At 41.7% G+C, this 17,242-nt stretch overlaps 1 protein-coding gene across 2 annotated transcripts in view; it reads right to left on the bottom strand.

The window, feature by feature from the left end:
• The window catches only part of il17rd (interleukin 17 receptor D), a 68,840-nt gene extending 51,964 nt beyond the window's left edge, over positions 1–16,876 (bottom strand). The window contains exon 1 of one of the 2 annotated variants that reach the window (XM_036210792.1): positions 16,337–16,876. In XM_036210792.1, coding sequence (XP_036066685.1) covers positions 16,337–16,576 — 240 coding nt within the window. In that variant the 5' untranslated portion in view covers positions 16,577–16,876. The remainder of the gene's footprint in view (positions 1–16,336) is intronic. The other variant, XM_024263664.2, reaches the window with a different exon arrangement.
• Positions 16,877–17,242: the final 366 nt, after the last annotated feature.

The following is a 17,242-nucleotide window of genomic DNA, read 5'->3' as shown; positions in this document are numbered from 1 at the left end:
TGTTGGCTCAGCTGTTGGACAGGACAAGTTAAAAAAAAAAAAAACAAGTGAAGATTAAGATGTGTTTTACTTTCAATTTATCCATGATCTGATTAGCCGATTAATCTGAAATTGATCTGCGGTTAGTCAACTAATAAAATAATTGTTTGCAGCAGCCCTAATTCTGACAAATAAAATGACAGTAATAACTGTCTCTCTCTCAATTGAAGTCTATGGGGTTTTGACCTTCTTGGAACCAGTAGGTACTTCCTGTTTGGAACATGAGGGGTTAAGCTGTCCAGTGATTATACAGTCAATGGACCCATCAGGTTCTTTCACTGTGGTTTTCTTGAAGCAATCACAGACCGGTCCAACTTCATCTAACATGAAAAACATACTTTAATGACTTACAGAACAGAGTCTTTGAAGGCTGTTGCAGAGGTGTTAAAGTGTGGTCGCACGCAGGAACCAAAGCTACACATCTGAAACTAATCAGACGGACACCCAGCTGTATGTGTGGGGGTGTGTGTAGCAGAGGGGGTACAATGCCCATTAAGAGCCACTGTACCTCAACAACCCTCCACACAAACCGATCACATGTGTTGGCAGTTAAACACTTGTGAAATTCCTCATTGGCGTAAGACATTCCTGAGACTTTAAAGCAAATGCTAACGGGCCCTAAAACTGGCTCTGGAGGGCCACGCCAGCTTTTGAAGTGATGAAAGCTAACTCATCCACATTCTCTCAGAAAAGTAGAAATGTGCAGTCGGACGCCTGCTCTGAAGACATCCACGGATTGGGTGTGCCTGCGCTGCCGACCTTTGACACAGAGCGGTTTTACGCAGCGCCGGGGGCTCACGTCCTGCTGGCAGCATGAACACGGGCCTAATTAAAATCAAGGGAACTTTTCACTGGCTGCACTAACAGGAATGCTTCCTGGTTCACCGAGACTCTTTTTAGAAAAGTTTCTCCAGCTAGATGAGGAGGAGAAGCGCTCGCTTGAACGCTGAGTTATCTGAGTAATGCTGGAGACCAAAGTCACACCTTCAAATGTTTGACTTTAGGAACAAAAGTGAAGCCAAACTTGATCCAAATCAAAAACTCTGGTAGACTTTAGACCTTTTTTAAGCAGTTTTAACTAAAACTTTATTTCTTCAGAAATCTTAAAAAGCCTTTTCATGAAGCCAGTTCTGCGTGTGTTTTGGTTGGATTAACTCCTAACTTGATGGAAAAAGTTTAAAATGTGCTTCAAAAGAAGAAAGTTGACCACAGTTCCATCCACAGTAATTCCACTGTCATCTGTAGCATCATTTCCTGTTCTGAACACTCAGACACACAGCTGCTTTCTTTTTACGTTGCAGGATTCTCCAGCACGAGGCCCTACATTTGTAAAGACGAATGTTTGCGGCACAGATAAACAGTGTCTGGGGCCCCTTCCTCACTCCAATTATCAGCTTCCTGAGAACTGATAATTGGAGCCACTTTCCATGATGTTGGGGGCTCATTTAGAGCTTGAGGGGCAGATTTATCTGCAACAACGTACCCGATTTCATGGCTTCAATCATCTGATAATTGGGAGTAATCAAATTCAACAGGTTTACATGCACTTCAGAAATCTGATCATCTACATGTCCTGGTTTATGCTTTTGGGGCCATAATCAGATTTCAGTCAGAGTTTGTGCAAACAAAGCAATTTAAAATGCAAATTTCCTGTTTGCTTTTTAATCATCTGCTCTTATCTGTTGGTCTGGAGCTCTGCAGAAAGACTACATGCTAACACTAAGACCAGAGTAGAACATCGTGCTCAGTTTTCATGCTTTTGTTTATATTTTATTTTATAAAAACTCTGATATCAGAATTAAAAAGACACATGATGGAACATTCTTTCAGGAATATATTACATTATTTAGTAAAAGACTGACTAAACTATCAAGATTTCTTATAATTGAATAATTGAAATGACTTGGTTGAGGAAATGAAATAATTATGTTTATTGAATCAAGTCGATAAATGAGTTATTTAACAAATTTGATGCTAATCTGATTTTTTGCTGTATTATTTTTGTTAAAAATATCTTACAATTATTAAAGATTAAACAATTTCATTAACGTTGGGCCTCAGGAGGATCAGGATCATTTGACTTTATCTCTGTCAACAGAACAACTTTGTCTAAAATCCAACAAACAAGCTTAGAGGCTCAAACTTAACCTCATCAGTTTTCCCAATCAAAATCAATCTTTGTGTTCCCTCTGCCTGATAACAGTGATGCTGTCATGACTGATAAAGATGGAGCTCAGCTGTTTGACATGTTCTTCATCAAAGTGGAGATAAACCTTCAATGTTTGGCTGACAAGAACTTTTTAATCTTTAAACAAACTTACAATTTTTTTCCCCTTCGACTGGAGCTTGTTTCGGGTAACGCTGCCCCCCATCAGGCACCTACTGTAGCTGCCTGACCTCTCCAAGTAGCTGCTCAGTTTACAAAAACAAGAAAGTGTCTATTTGCACTTAATTTTCCAAATACATGCGGTTACGGCAGTGTTTCTCAGTTATTTTCTCTCACTCCCCCCTATGAAGAACTTATTCTTTCACGCCCCCCCCCCTTTCTGCTGCAAATATCTTCGGTATCATTAGTTAATTTGCTCAATATTATCTCTTTAAAATATTGTGCCTTTATTATCATTAAAGAATATTTTTTTAACTTCTAAATAATCTGTTTTGAAAATCAAGTCTTTCCTTGTTTCCCTCCACAGTAGTGATGAATTCTGTCTTTTCTCACAGATTCAGTTCTTTGGTTCACTGTAAACATTGACTCTTTCTGCTACCAAATGGATTTTAGGTTGTTTTTTGCTTTATTTAATTTTACTATCAACTACCACGTAGGATCATGCACAATATCCATAACTAATGTAAACATGTTTTTACTCTCATAATGTTTATATTATTTATATGTTGTTATTTATCCCTTCCAGATAAAATGTACAAAATGAATGAAAAAGGACTAGTTATTAACTATTCATTTTTTAACTCTTTATATTTTAAGCTTTTTTCCTCTGCAATCACAATCCAAATACAAATTAAAGTGTGCAAAACCAACAAATAAAGACTTTTATTCACAATAACGTTAAGAAAGACAAAAGAGTCTCAGCTTTGAGGATGTAATCTGGTTTCTTAATGATCTGCTCTGTGTTAGAGAAGATTCTGCAGGTTGGTAGTGGAGTTACAGAGAAGGATTTCCTGCAGATTCTCTTCCTTCGTACTATCAATAAAAGTCAAAAGGTTCTAGTTTTTCCTTCTTTACCAATGATCTCATCTTCTTTACGTTTTGTGTTGATGTTGTCTCTCTGTCTCTGTCCATTCTTTGCTCTTGCGCTGCTGCATTATTTAAGTCTCTTTACAGATTTTTCAGCTCGAAAATATCCAGATAATATCCTGATAATTGTGCAGGATAATTATCATCCAGAGTAGACGTTTGTTATGGATTAAAATGTAAAATTCTGAATAAAGATGCAGTCTGACACTTAAATAATGAAGGAGGAAACGCGGCTTTTTTTAAGGCACAGATTGACAGTTCATGTAAAGAACGCAGTTGTTCTGGATTAAAAAACCTCTTCATGCTGAGCAATACTCCAATGACTTTTAATAAATGTTTACACAGCATGATCAGAAGTGTCTCTGATGTGTACAGATCTGTAACGGACATTCTTCGGTCGTGGGGGTGGGATGTGAGAGGGTGATGAGGGGCTTCTCCATAGTCCATAGTCCATAGTGCAGGTCTCCGGTCTCTAGCCCCACTGAAGTGTTATTGTACTGATAAAGAATGACAATAACTTGTTAAGGAACCTTGCAGCTTTATTCATCAGCTCGTAACTTGCTTACATACCACAGAACTGAGAGCAGGTAAAAAGCCAGTCAGATGTATCACTCCGCGTAGGGGACTATATTCAGTGCTTTAGAGACAAATCCCAACATCCACGAATAAGGGAGAACACTTCGCTGTTCTTTAAAGCCAGATATGTCATTGTCCCGACAATGTTTCTGCATGACAGCAGCCTCCTCGTTAGACTCCTTCCTGTCTGCTGGGTTTAGAAGGCGTCGTTGTCCTCAAATAGACCAATCAGAAGAAAGCCGGTGCAGCCCACTGTCTCCGCTCCGAAAAGCTCATTTTTCCCACGCGCGAGCTGAAATTTTCTCCGCGAGCAGAGCCAGAGTCCACGTGGGCGCACATACCAAAAGTCTCCCGCGTGTGCATCACTCGTGCTCGAGGGACCAGCTCACGCAAGCGGAAGTAGTCAGTCTCTCGCGCGAGGACTTTTTCTGCTCAAAGAGAAGGAGAAAGAGGTAGCTCGAGGGGGTCTGAATTGACCGCGTGGAATGTCTGATGCGCTCACGGAGATGTCTTATTTCTGCGTGGAGTTTTGACATAAATGAAACAAAGCAGATCAAATGGGAGTGTGGCAGCTAACAGGACTTTAATTTTGAGTTTAACTTTGAATACCTGCCACTAACAACAAAACTCATCCTTGGACCCACTTAAAACACCTACAGGAATTGCACCAATGTGCATCTTGGCTGCAAGTATTATGTGTGATTAACACGAATTTTCAAATCAAATTTTTATTTATAAAGCGCTTTTCATGGCCCGCGCCAGCTCAAGGCACTGTACATAAGAAACATAAAGACGAAAACATATTCTTTTCCTTTCGGCTTTTCCCTTTAGGGGTCGCCACAGCGAATCAGTTTCCAAAGAAAGAAAACATAAAAACATTTAAAAACAAGCAAATGCCCATTACATCCCGGCCCCAACCCACCCACAATGCCTGACCCTGAAACATTCAAAAAGATACCTGTGGCTTGGCTCTGCTGTACAGAATGGTATTGTGGGGATCCGCTCAATCCAGGGGGACTGGTAACATACATGGGGCACCAGTGCAGCTCCCACCAACACCAGGAGGGCAGAGGGCCCACACCACAGCTTTTAAACCATGGTGCAGACCCATGCCCACTCCAGTCAAAGTGAGAACCGCAGCAACCAGTCCCCGAAGCATGGCCAGCAAAACCCGTGAACAAAGAGGATCCCATGAGGAAACACTTCAGCTAGAAAAAAAAATAAAGATTTCCTTCTTCTCGGCACCATAACTTGATACAGCAAAACCCATCCCAAACCATGGAACAGTCTTTGGTGCTACATTGAGGCCGATATTGTTTGAAACCCAAATAAAACAAATTTTAAAAAATATTGGTGTTTGGTCAAAAAAATGTAAAATGTCCAAAACCTTTTGGTATTCTAAAATAAACTGACTTATTTTAAGCTTCAAATATTCTGTTTTATTGGTTTCAAAATTCAAAATTTCATTTTTCAAAACTTATTTTGATTTTCAAATCTTTTTTTTGTTTTGTTTTCAAATCTAAACATTTCTTTGACTTTTTGATGTATTGATTTAACACAGGGCTGCACGGTGGCGCAGTGGTTAGCGCTCTTGCCTCACAGCGAGAAGGCCCCGGTTCGAATCCCGGCTGGGACCTTTCTGTGTGGAGTTTGCATGTTCTCCCCGTGCATGCGTGGGTTTTCACCGGGGACTCCGGCTTCCTCCCACCGTCCAAAAACATGCTTCATAGGTTAATTGGTGACTCTAAATTCCCCCTAGGTGTGAATGTGAGAGTGTATGTGTGTGTGTTTGAGGCCCTGTGACAGACTGGCGACCTGTCCAGGGTGTACCCTGCCTTCGCCCATCAGTAGCTGGGATAGGCTCCGGCACCCCGCGACCCCGAAAGGGAAGAAGCGGCCGAGAAGATGGATGGATGGGATGGGTGATTTAACACAATAAGATGGCGCTTTGTGTTTTGGATGCGCGGCTCGTACACAATAAAACTCTGCTTTTTACACCCGTCTTGAAACTATGATGGTACAGATTTAACAGACCTTTTTGGACCGTAGTTATCATAGTTCAAAGTCAGTTTATGCATTGGGACCATAGACTGTAAAAATAATGGACTGAGCGAGCACTGAGGTCCCCCATTGGAAATGCATTACTTCCTCTCCTCCTGAAAGTAGGCCGCCGCTTTCACCGTCAATTCCTGAAACGGANNAGAACCATTCCAACATGTGATTCTGTCAGCGGTCCTTTTGGATTTACTTACATTTATTCATTTTTGTCGAGATAAAAGGAGCATTTGGATGACGCCGCTGCAGAACGGCGCGTGCGAGGGGGGGCACGCGCAGCTCGTCTCTTCACATCCGCTGCCACGTTAGTCTGATCAGATGCACGTGAGAAGTGCGTTCACCGGTATTTAAAATAAATAACCATCCTAACAAGTTAACAGCTGGATCTTTTTTCTGTTTGAAAATACGACCAGGTCCTTTCAAGTTTGTCTCGCGCTCCTCAGACGTCTGCGTCTAATTCAGGCTGAAGCTGGAAAAGTGAAGAAGATGAAACTTTGGTTGGTGATTTTATGGAGGAGCTGTACCATTCTGTATGATACGCAACTTATAATTTATAAGCTACAACCAAAACAGTGAAATAAAGAAAACCGAACGTTAAACAAACAAAAAAGTCCAAACACATAACCTCAGAGTGAAATCTATTTCTACAGAGTAAATCCTCATCTAAAAATGTCGACAGCATGCTCCTCTTGTTGTTTTAAACTGCTGCATCGGTACATTCCATTGAGGAAAACAACAGTAGGACAATGATTGGTACATTGTTGAATTGTAAAGTAGGTATTAAAAGGTCTTCATGGACCCATTGATGAAGTCTGCTCCCATTGGCTACCCGTCATCTGTCAATCAAACCCCCCAGACGTTCGACGTCAGACCCACAAACGCTTATTGAGCCATCTGATTTGTCAATTTATAACTCTAATAACTTGTGATAATGGAAAAAAATCTTTTAAAAAAAATTAGGATTAGAAAAAAGAAGTTAATCAGAAAGCAGCAGAGGAAGAATGATTATTCTGACATATAAAATGACTGAGAAATAACTGTCTGTTTCCCAATGTAAGTCAATGGGACTTTGGCCTTTTTGCAACCCAGTGGTACTTCCTATATGGAACACGGAGGTAGGGGGGCTTGCTCTGTCCAGTTATTTTATATACAGTCTATGATCGGGACTGAAGTTACCACACTCATCGATTTTAATTGGTCCTTCGTGTTAGCCCCGCCCCAACGCGCCACAACGGGGCCAAAAGTTTTGAAACTGAAACTTTCAGATTCAAAACAGAAAAATTTGATTTGAAACTGGAATTATGAGTTTTGAAATCTAAATTGAGCATTCGAAGCTGAAAATTATTGAGTTTAATTTAGAATAGCAAAAAGTTTTGGACATTTATAACTTTATTTTTTTGGCCAAACACCATTTTTTTTTCAATTTGCTTCATTTGGCTTTTACATAATATTGGCCTAAATTTAGCTCCATTAGCCTGGTTTCATTCCCAAAACCATATTTTTCATCTCCTGGATGAGTGTGACACCTAGACCTTCAGTCGGCCCCCCAGAGCAGGGAACCCCGTAAACATCCAGGTTTCCCATAAACAAGAGTCTCCAGACTCCCTGCATCCTAACGACAGCATGTTGTGTCTGTAAACTTTCAGACGTTGTTCATGAAAACTTTGGGTTTGGCAATAAAATCAATGAGGGAAAAAAAAGCTTTTAATTCAGCATCGACCCCCCCCTAAAAAAAAACTTGAAGAGTGATCAGAATGAGTGAGCTGTTCACAACACCAATCCAAAGGAGAGAGAAGAGTTTGGCTTGTAGAAACAGTTTCAGCTCAAAGTGGATGAAAACCCTTCGCCTGAATCTCACTTCCAACAAGTTACGAAGTAGAAAGAAACGTCTGCAGAGGAGCAGAAATCCCCGTGGGAATCCCCAAACCACACACTCCAGTTCCTGCGGTAATCAGATGGCTAATTGCAGGCTGAGTTTGCTAAAACTGCAATTAATCAGAGCAAAGGAGGAGAGGAGTGAGGGAGCGAGGAAAGGGTGGAAGAGACAGATTGGAGGATACAGAGGAGAGAGTCAATGATGGTAATTACAGAGCCTGCAGGGAGAAAATGGAAGGAAGGTGGAAAGAGGAGAAGGAGGGATCTGATTAAATAGAACCCCTTCAATTAGGGGCTTTCAGGTTCACCTAGCAGACTTCTCCTCTCTGTCATTTTGTTTGGAGCAGCCAGAACAGTTCCAGATGGAGGACCAACTCCTGGCTGACCTCTAATCAGCAGGGTGATCGGAAGCAAACCTCCAGGAGAAGAAAGGTCTGCTCAGGGAGGCGGGTCACATTCATGCCTGATGCCCACCAGAGCTCAGGATCAGCTGATCATTATACTAAAGCTGCGTCTAAAATGATCTACAGCTGCTTTAGATTAAACAAGAGCAGACACAGTGAGCGTCTGAGTCCCTCAGGATCAGTCACAAAGCATCAGTTGGTCCTCTGACCATCATTTTTGATCCTTCACACTTCTTTAGCAACAAGACGTCTAACCGTTTACAGTTTAGGCTGGTCCACCAGCACAAAACGAAGCATTTGCTAGGAGCATCTTCAGCCGCCACAGAAGAACTGTTTGCACAAGTTCCATTTCCATCGAGTCAGCTAACACCAGCTTGACAGGTTGGTAAACGGTTTGAAGACAATGACAAAAGACAATGTTTTAAGGGGATCAGTCGCTTTTTGGAGCAAAGACCATGGAGAGAAAAGACTTCCAATACATTTTGTGTTTAATTGTGTGTACCGATAATTAAAAAATAAATGTACTTTAGGTTAAAGCAGCTTAAAACCAACAACACACACAAATCTTTAAAAAGTATACATCAGTTTTCTTATCAGCTGCTTTGAACTTAGATATTAAAATATATCAGGGGAAAACTTGACATTTTCTCACTTTTTAAACAGATATGTCCACTAATTAAGATAAAAAAAAGCTTAAAAACATTTTTTTTATATTTAAAACAAGGTGCAAGGTTCTTCTGAACACCCACAGAGGAGAGGGTTGATCAACCCACAGCCCCGCTCCGATCTGTGGGTGTTAAGAAATGTCCGGCGCCGCCTGCTGTGGCCGTGACTGTGACCAGCTCTCGAGGAAGAGCTCTGTGCTGGAGGTAGGTGCTGCAGAGAGGAATCACTTCTGAGAAATAGTTTTTTAAGTGATGAGTGTTTTAAAAAAGTGATTTTAGACTTTTTTTATATTAATTATCCAGCATATATGTTTAAGGAAGTGAGAAAATGTCAAGTTTTCACCAAATATTATTCCAAATTTAAGTTCAAAGCGGCTAACTTTTATGAGCCAGCATTCTAGCAGCATTCAAACGCATCATTTACACAAATCTTCGAGACGTGTCTCATATCAGATATGTGCATAAATGGGGTTTTGTGTGTGTAAAAACCAGTTTGTGCGTAATTTTTAAAGATTTGTGCTTATAGTTAGTTTCAAGCTGCTTTAATTGAAAGTTGTGGGTGTGTAAAGTGTATTTTGTATTTTTTGCACATGCAAATACACAATTGCAAGTACATACCGTTGTGCACAAAAAGTTTTAGTTACAAATCAAGAATTCTCCACATACAAATTGGATGGAACCATTTTATTATCTCCATAAAAGATTTGTTTTTTTGTAATATTGGGCTATATAGATAAACTTGAATTGAATTTGTTTTTTCTCACCTGCTTCCACACCTGAAATGTTGCATCTACGAGTCACATCAGGAGCTTAGATCATCCGTCAGTGAAAACCTCATTTGGATGTGATGGTGGTGACAAAACCAAACTCCTCATGTTTGCCTGTACATGCTCTCACCTTCTAACCTCAAGAACCAGAAACCACTGGGGGAACCGCAGACACCAAAAGTTCTGATTAAAGTTCCTGTTTTAGCTTCATTTACTCTCTTTAACTTTATGTAAAATAAAAATCAAATGATCTCTAAGAAAGGATTGATAAAAAGGAAAAACTGGATTTAATGGTCAACTCTGCAGCATCTTTCTGCTAGTGATGAGGAAGAGAAAACAAAATGAGACTGAAAACCAGAAATCTCTGGTTCTGGTTGGACTCTGTGTGCACCAGAGGCCAATCTGGACTTGAGGAGCAGTGATGGGAAAAACAGGCAGTCTGGCTGGATCACAGTGAAGAGCTGTGAGACCCGACAAAGCCGGAGACTCAACGAGATTTCTAGAGTTTCCCCAGATGTGGAGAAAAATGTGCTTTGTCTCCTGTAAGGTTGGATTTTCAAGAAACATTAAAAGTCCTCTCCTGATCTGTTTCCAAAGCGTTCCCAGTGGTCTTTGCATTAGGTCATTTTTAGCCAAAATTCAAACACTTGTGTCGTTTTCTAGGATGTAATTTCTGCAGAGCGGCAGGAATTCTTCAGAAATTCACCTGAGTTGTGAGTGGGACTGCTAGTGCAGAGCAACCCCGCCCTCTCTTCCCATCACCCATAACTGAGAGTTCTCCATTTCCACACTCTCCCACTACCTCCCTCACACCCCAACCTAACATTAGTGATGCAACAAAAATGGAGAGCAATGTCAGAGCTATCCAGGTTTGATCCAGATTCGGAGGAAAACAAAGACGTTCATGGATCTATCAGTCTGCATCAGAATGGAGCAGAGCAGCAAATTTTCTATACAATAAATACCATCTTTTTTTAAACAGCATTTTTTTTCATCTGCTCCTGATTCACAACAATTTGAATAAAGAGATCCTCAGAAATGTAATTTTAAGTTGAATTTTCTTAATAGCTGTCCTCCATCATCAGAAAAATGCACCAAGAATGTGGTGAAACACCGAAAACACCATTTTCATGGGAGTGGGTCTTTAAAGGGGTTCAGGGTTTGTTCCAAAACAAACACAGCAGTGTCACTGAGTGCACCATTAAAAGTGGGGTTCATGCAGCATCAGACGGTTTTCAGAATCATCAATGAGTTTGTCTGCGCAGACATCAATGCTAAAATCTCATCGTCTGGTTCTCTCTGTGACGGTGAGTCAGAAACATTAAATCCTGAATCAGGAACGCACACCCGTCTGTTCCTGCATTCACACGCCAAACTAATTCCTCTGAAAAAAAAAACGCTCTGTCAAGCGATCAGCTGATCCCAGCACAGTGGTGGTCACCGCTCGGAGAAAGGCCCCAAAGAGAGGAGCAACAATGCAGACCTTGTGGGTCGGTGTGTGTTCGAGAGCAGCCAACCAAAGATTTCCCACCACAGGAACAAAACCTGCAGCTGCATGGCTGCTCCTCAATGACCCCCCATCCCTGCACTCCTCAACTCCTCCTCCTCCTCAGTCCAGAGGAGCTGCTCTGCTCCTGCTGTGACACTTTGTCTTTCAGAGGCTTTTGCTCGGCAGGAACAAATCCTGACTTCTGCAGAGGAGAGTCCAGCCTGGAAAACAAAGGTCATCTGAACTGAACACCTGGACTTAGATAAACCAGGTGTTCAGTTCATGCTGGTTTTACTGCTTAAGTCATTCTAAACAAGAAGGATTCCTGATGTTTGAACATCTCTTCAGTTCTTTCAGCACCAAAAGCTTTGCCACAAAACGGAGCGGAAACATGGGGAAGTCCCTGGAGATTCACTGCGAAGTACATTTTCTTCTGCTGGTTTATGCATGGTGGGTGCAGCTTCAGCACTCCACCTTCTCCGAGTTTCAGTTTTCTACCAGAGTTGATAAACACTTGTTTCACATCGGACGAGCGCCCAGGCGTGACGCCTTCTGGGCCAGGGGCTCGGCCTGGAGACGGTCACGGAAAGGAGAAGCTCGCCTAAATGTTGACAGGTGAAGCCAGATCCAGAAGATTCAGAATCCAGAAAAAAGGAGCACCTCTAGGTTCATCGTTCCCCACTGAGACATGTGACAGCTTCTTTATCTGCTTCTCCTCATCAAAACGATGGATGGAAAATGAGTCCATAAACCAACGAGGAGTTCACGCAAATCTACAAATTTAGAAGAAAAGTTATACAGCAGTGTGGTTTCTATGAGGTAAAAGAGGGGAGGGCAAACGAAGAAACTATTAAACTACTTAAACTGGCCCGCCACATTGGAATAAATTAAATTGATAAAACTTCATGTTTTATTTTCCCTGTAATTCCAGTGTCTATACAAAAGTGGTGCACTACAAATACATTGACCTTTGTTTAGGTGCAGAAAGTGAATCTGAATCCATGTGAATTTGGAAGATGATTTTTTTCTGAAGTTCACGTGTGCTTTCTGAGACAGACAGTCATTTTTCCGATCATTCCAACACCACATGAACGCAGCATTCCTTTAATTTTTTGTTTTTAACCTAAATGAACATTAACCCATTGGTGCGATTTGCACTAAAATGAGAACAAAAAGTCTAAATTTTGAAATAAAAATCCCAAAATATTTAGTTTAAAAGTGGGCCCTGCGACAGACTGGCGACCTGTCCAGGGTATACCCCGCCTTCGCCCATCAGCAGCCGGGTTAGGCTCCGGCACCCCCACGACCCCGAAAGGGACGAAGCGGTCTGGAAGATGGATGGATTTAGTTTAAAAGTGTACATATTCATTTTCAATCAAATTTAAAGCATGTTTGTGTCCAGATTATGTATTATTTGTTTCTTTAATGAGGTGCATTGTTAAACACACCACATATGGTCTGGCCCTTCTGACAAATTTTAAAACCTTTTTGACCCATGAGTGAAAACATTTGCTCACCCCTGAGTTAAAATGTCTTTAAAGGTAAATAAATACTGAGAATAAATACTGGGAAGTTTATAAATGTTTAAAATCAACAAACTCATTCTGCAACCACACAGAAAGTCCCAAAGCATCACCTCAGGGAGGATACAATATCAGATGGATCCTCTCGTATCTCAATATCATTACTGTATGATCCAGAACCGCCTGGAACCGCTGTTCGATCCCAGACTTAGTCTGTGTTCTAGACTCCTTTGTCCTCATGGATCTGCTAAGTTATGACTGCATTCATTCATCTTCCTGACCGCTTTTTCCCTTTCGGGGTCGCGGGGTGCCGGAGCCTAGCCCGGCTGCTGATGGGCGAAGGCGGGGTTCACCCTGGACAGGTCTCCAGTCTGTCTCAGGGCCTCAATCACACACACATTCACTCTCACATTCACACCTAGGGGCAATTTAGAGTCACCAATTAACCTATGAAGCATGTTTTTGGACGGTGGGAGGAAGCCGGAGTCCCCGGTGAAAACCCACGCATGCACGGGGAGAACATGCAAACTCCACACAGAAAGGTCCCAGCCGGGATTCGAACCGGGGCCTTCTCGCTGTGAGGCGAGAGCGCTAACCACTGCGCCACCGTGCATCCGTTATAACTGCAGTTCATCCAAAAACATACAAGAAGTCCAAACTGAATGACTCCAAATGAACCTGTGACACCAGCAAACAGAACACTCTGAAAACCTAGTCCTGATGTTCCACCATGGTCCAATGAAGCACCAGAACTGATGTTCTGAGACCTGAAGCTGCTCCAAGTCTGCATGAAAGTCCTGACGTGAGGGTTTTTGCTTTTAGTCTCAGGTTAGTGCTGCAGACTGAAACAAATGAATCATCTTAATGATGTTTCACAGGAAGAATGAACAGCTGTTACAGAGAACAGGAAGGCACGGGGGTAGGAGGTTCATGGTTCAGCAGTAAGAACTAACCCAGTGAGATCCTTCCTCTCCTTCTGCGTGAAGGTTTAAGCATCACCACCTTCATCTACTTCCAGTAAAAACTACAGAAGCCGAAAACGGCCTGCCATACTTTTTTTTTAATCGTTTTCTCGTTATAACGAGATCCACTATCTTGTTATAACGAGAAAACAAAGTTGGTTTTCTCATTATAACGAGATAATCACGAACGGAGAATGAAGCGTCTCCCTCCAGCTCTCAGACACACCGAGACTTCACCTGATTGAAAACACTCCACAAAAGTTGTTTTTAGTCTATTTTTTATTTATTAGTGGATCTATGCTCTTTAAATGTATTTATTCCGTCTCATGCACCAGCCCCTCCCTTAATTTCCCCCAAAACCCCGAACAAACATCGACAGATTGACAGAGTTCAGGTCTGCAGGCCGTGTCTGCATGGTGCGTTCACTGAGGTCCGGACATCAGCAGCAAAACAAAGCAGTTTATCAGAGAAAACATCGAATATCAGCAATGATCCATATTTAATCATTGATTGAATAGTGTGGACATTTTTTTCTGAAAAACTGATTTGTTTCCCCGAGGTTGTATAAAAATGACAAAAGCATATTAGCGGGTTGAGTTGGGCTGAGTGGCTCTGTTGGTCTGCTAATGTCCGGAGTCCATTGAACACATCATGCGGAGATTGTTGTCTGCGCTGTGATCTGTGGGAAATAAGGGAGGAGGGCTGGTGGATAAGACGGACTGAAGGCATCTGAAGAGTGTAGAGCCACTAATAAAATAATAAAAGAAAATAGACTAAAAACAACTTTTGTAGAGTGTTCTTCTGCTGTTTTACTTGTCAACCACAAAATAAAGAGACTTAAAGCTGAAGTTTCTGCTTCTCCGTGCGGGACTCTTCCTTCTTCATTATAAATTATCTCGTTATCACGAGAAAACAAACTTGTTTTTTTCAGGAAAACCAAGTTTGTTTTCTCATTATAACGAGTTATTATCTCGTTATCACAAGAAAACGGAGCTCGTTTTCTTGTGATAACTATATATTATTTCGTTATCACGAGAAAACGATTAAAAAAAAAGTAAGGCAGGCCGCTTTCGGCTTCCGTAAAAAACAAAGAATAGAATAGAAAATACTTTATTAATCCCTTTGGAAATCCTCAGGGAAATTCAGGTAAACCCAAACCCGATGTGACGAACAGCTGAAACACAACTGAGACTGGTGTTTGGGAAACCCTCAACGAATTTCTGCTTTTACTAAAACTGAGTGAAAAACATTTTGTTTATTTGGAACACAACTTCTTTCTGTCTTTGTGTTGACTCTCAACGTCTTTTTTTCTTTTTGATCAATAAAGACAAAAACAAACCATTGAAATCAGAATCCGCTGACACACGTTTAAAATATGTATAAATCAGAAAACAGCAGAGTCCTGGATCTGCACAGAAATGTGATCTCAAAGCATCATTTAGCTTCTACTCAAAAGGCGTGTGCACGCACACACACACACACACACACCCCCACACACACGCACACAGAGCTCTAACAACCTTACACCTGTAGCACGCAGCTCTTCAGACCCCCATCCAGCAGTCTTTGATGTGCTCCTGAAAGGACAGGAAGCAGGGGGGAGGGGTGGGAGAAGGGAAGCGCGCGCCTTTTACGTGTGTGTGTTTGCGCGCGTGTGTGCTCTTGTTTGGGGGTGGGGTTGCAGGAAGGAATGTTTCAGCAGAGTAAACAGTGTGAAGCTTCCTGTAGAAAACACTTCAAAGCCACCAGGATGACACACGCACGTGCACACACATACGTGCGCGCGCAGAGCTCATCAAAGTCAGGTAGGAGTCTCCTGACCGCAGAGAACATGAAACACCTGGAGTGTTCACACACAAGAGAAATAAGGAGCAGAAAGTTTGTTGTTGAAAGGATCTGCGCATGCGCCGTGAATTCACATATAGTATGGGGTTTACAAAAAAACTCAAATGAAAAATAAAAGGGGTAAAATTCATCAGTTAGAAATTCTATAAGCTTGTATACTTTGAAGAAAACAACCTTTATTAGCAACTGCTTTCAGTGACAAAACAATCTGAGCTTTGACTGACCTGTACAAATGACTAATACAGACACGTCTGGTTTTTGCTGAACATTTACATTTCACAGCGTGGGAATTTCCATTTTGAAAGTAAATTGTGAGGATAAAACGATGGAGCTCCTGTTTGCAGGAAACCCTTGATGACAAGCATGGACCCGTTCATCAAATCCACTTCACTTCCCAAAGCTGGATCTGCTTCCCTGTCTGCGGGTCACTTCAGGAAACAGAGTGAAAGTCGGGCTTTGTCTAAACGCCCCAATAATCTGAGACTTGAGGATGAAAACAGACTCCATCATCTCTGAAGGGGAATTTATCTCAGAGTGATCATCTGCTTATAGACAGAAGATCTTTTCTGGACCTTCTCACCTGCAGATGTTTCTGCAGAATTTAAAAACACATCTTTTTTATCTGATAGTTTCCTTTCGGTCAAAACAAGAAGCTCTTCTCATCCCAGCGTGTTTTTGTGTTTCATACCTGCGAACCGCAGCGCGGCGCAGGTAAGAACGGCGCCGTGACGCACGTTACAAAACACGGAGAGACCCCGCGGACCATCTCTGCGGCGCTTTCATCCGCTTTCCTGACTTTTTACAGGCAAAAAATGACTCTCAAAAAATTGTTAGGAGGAAACCGAAGTGAAGTCGTGAAAAGCAGAAAGTCTGCCGCTCTCACCTTGACAGCGCAGCGGTCCTGATTGGTTCTCCTGCTGCCGGTGGTCGGAGATCCACGAGGAGACGGAAAGAGCGCAAAGAAAGCGCAGAGACAGACGAGCGCAGTCCGAGCCGCCATTCTTCCACAGGTCCGGGCAACTCTGAGATCACGCAGGAGTCTCTGGAGGTGTGCGCTCCCAGCGCCACTGCGCATGCGCCAATGATATTTGGAACTACAAAGACTGAATCCAACAGGATTCATCCATACCTTTATATAATGCAGATAGATCACTTGTCATCTGCATCAATTTCTGTAATTTCATGTTTTGCGAGACGGAGAAACGCTGGATGAGGAGTTTCATCCCGGATGAATATTTAAGTAGCAGAAATGTAGGATTGAGACCGAGAAGAAAAACTGCCAGCATCATACTGAAATTTTAAAAAATGGAGCCCAAGAAAAGTTTGTTAAAAATAAAGAAATCAGTGGGTCATCTCTGCAAACTTATCAAGTTGTACTCAATATAATTTGAAAGTTTTTGCTTAATAACGATGTAAAAACATACTAATCACTAACTTTATTGTAAATAAAAAAAGAAATTTTGAAGAGATTTTGAAGTGCAGGGAATTCTCATTGCCGTTGTTTGACCATTTACCATCCAGTCAGTGTGTTTGACATGTAACTGGGGATGCTCTGGGGGTCCCTGAGATTTAGAACATATAAATTAAATGCAAACCTTAAACAATAAACACGTTTTATTTGTTAAATCTGAGCTGTCCTTACGCAGATACACCAGAAGCACCAGACTAGAGCTCTGCTGAACCCAGAGCACCAAGCTTCTCTCTAGTTAAAAGCCTCTCGGAGAAGAGCTGAAACATCTTAAACAAAAAAGGTCAAAAGATGACTGATTTTTTTTTTTTTTTTTTTTTT

The sequence above is a fragment of the Oryzias melastigma genome, unplaced genomic scaffold, assembly GCF_002922805.2.
Source record: "Oryzias melastigma strain HK-1 unplaced genomic scaffold, ASM292280v2 sc00246, whole genome shotgun sequence".
NCBI lineage: Eukaryota > Metazoa > Chordata > Actinopteri > Beloniformes > Adrianichthyidae > Oryzias > Oryzias melastigma.
This window is presented reverse-complemented; position numbering and strand designations above follow the sequence as displayed.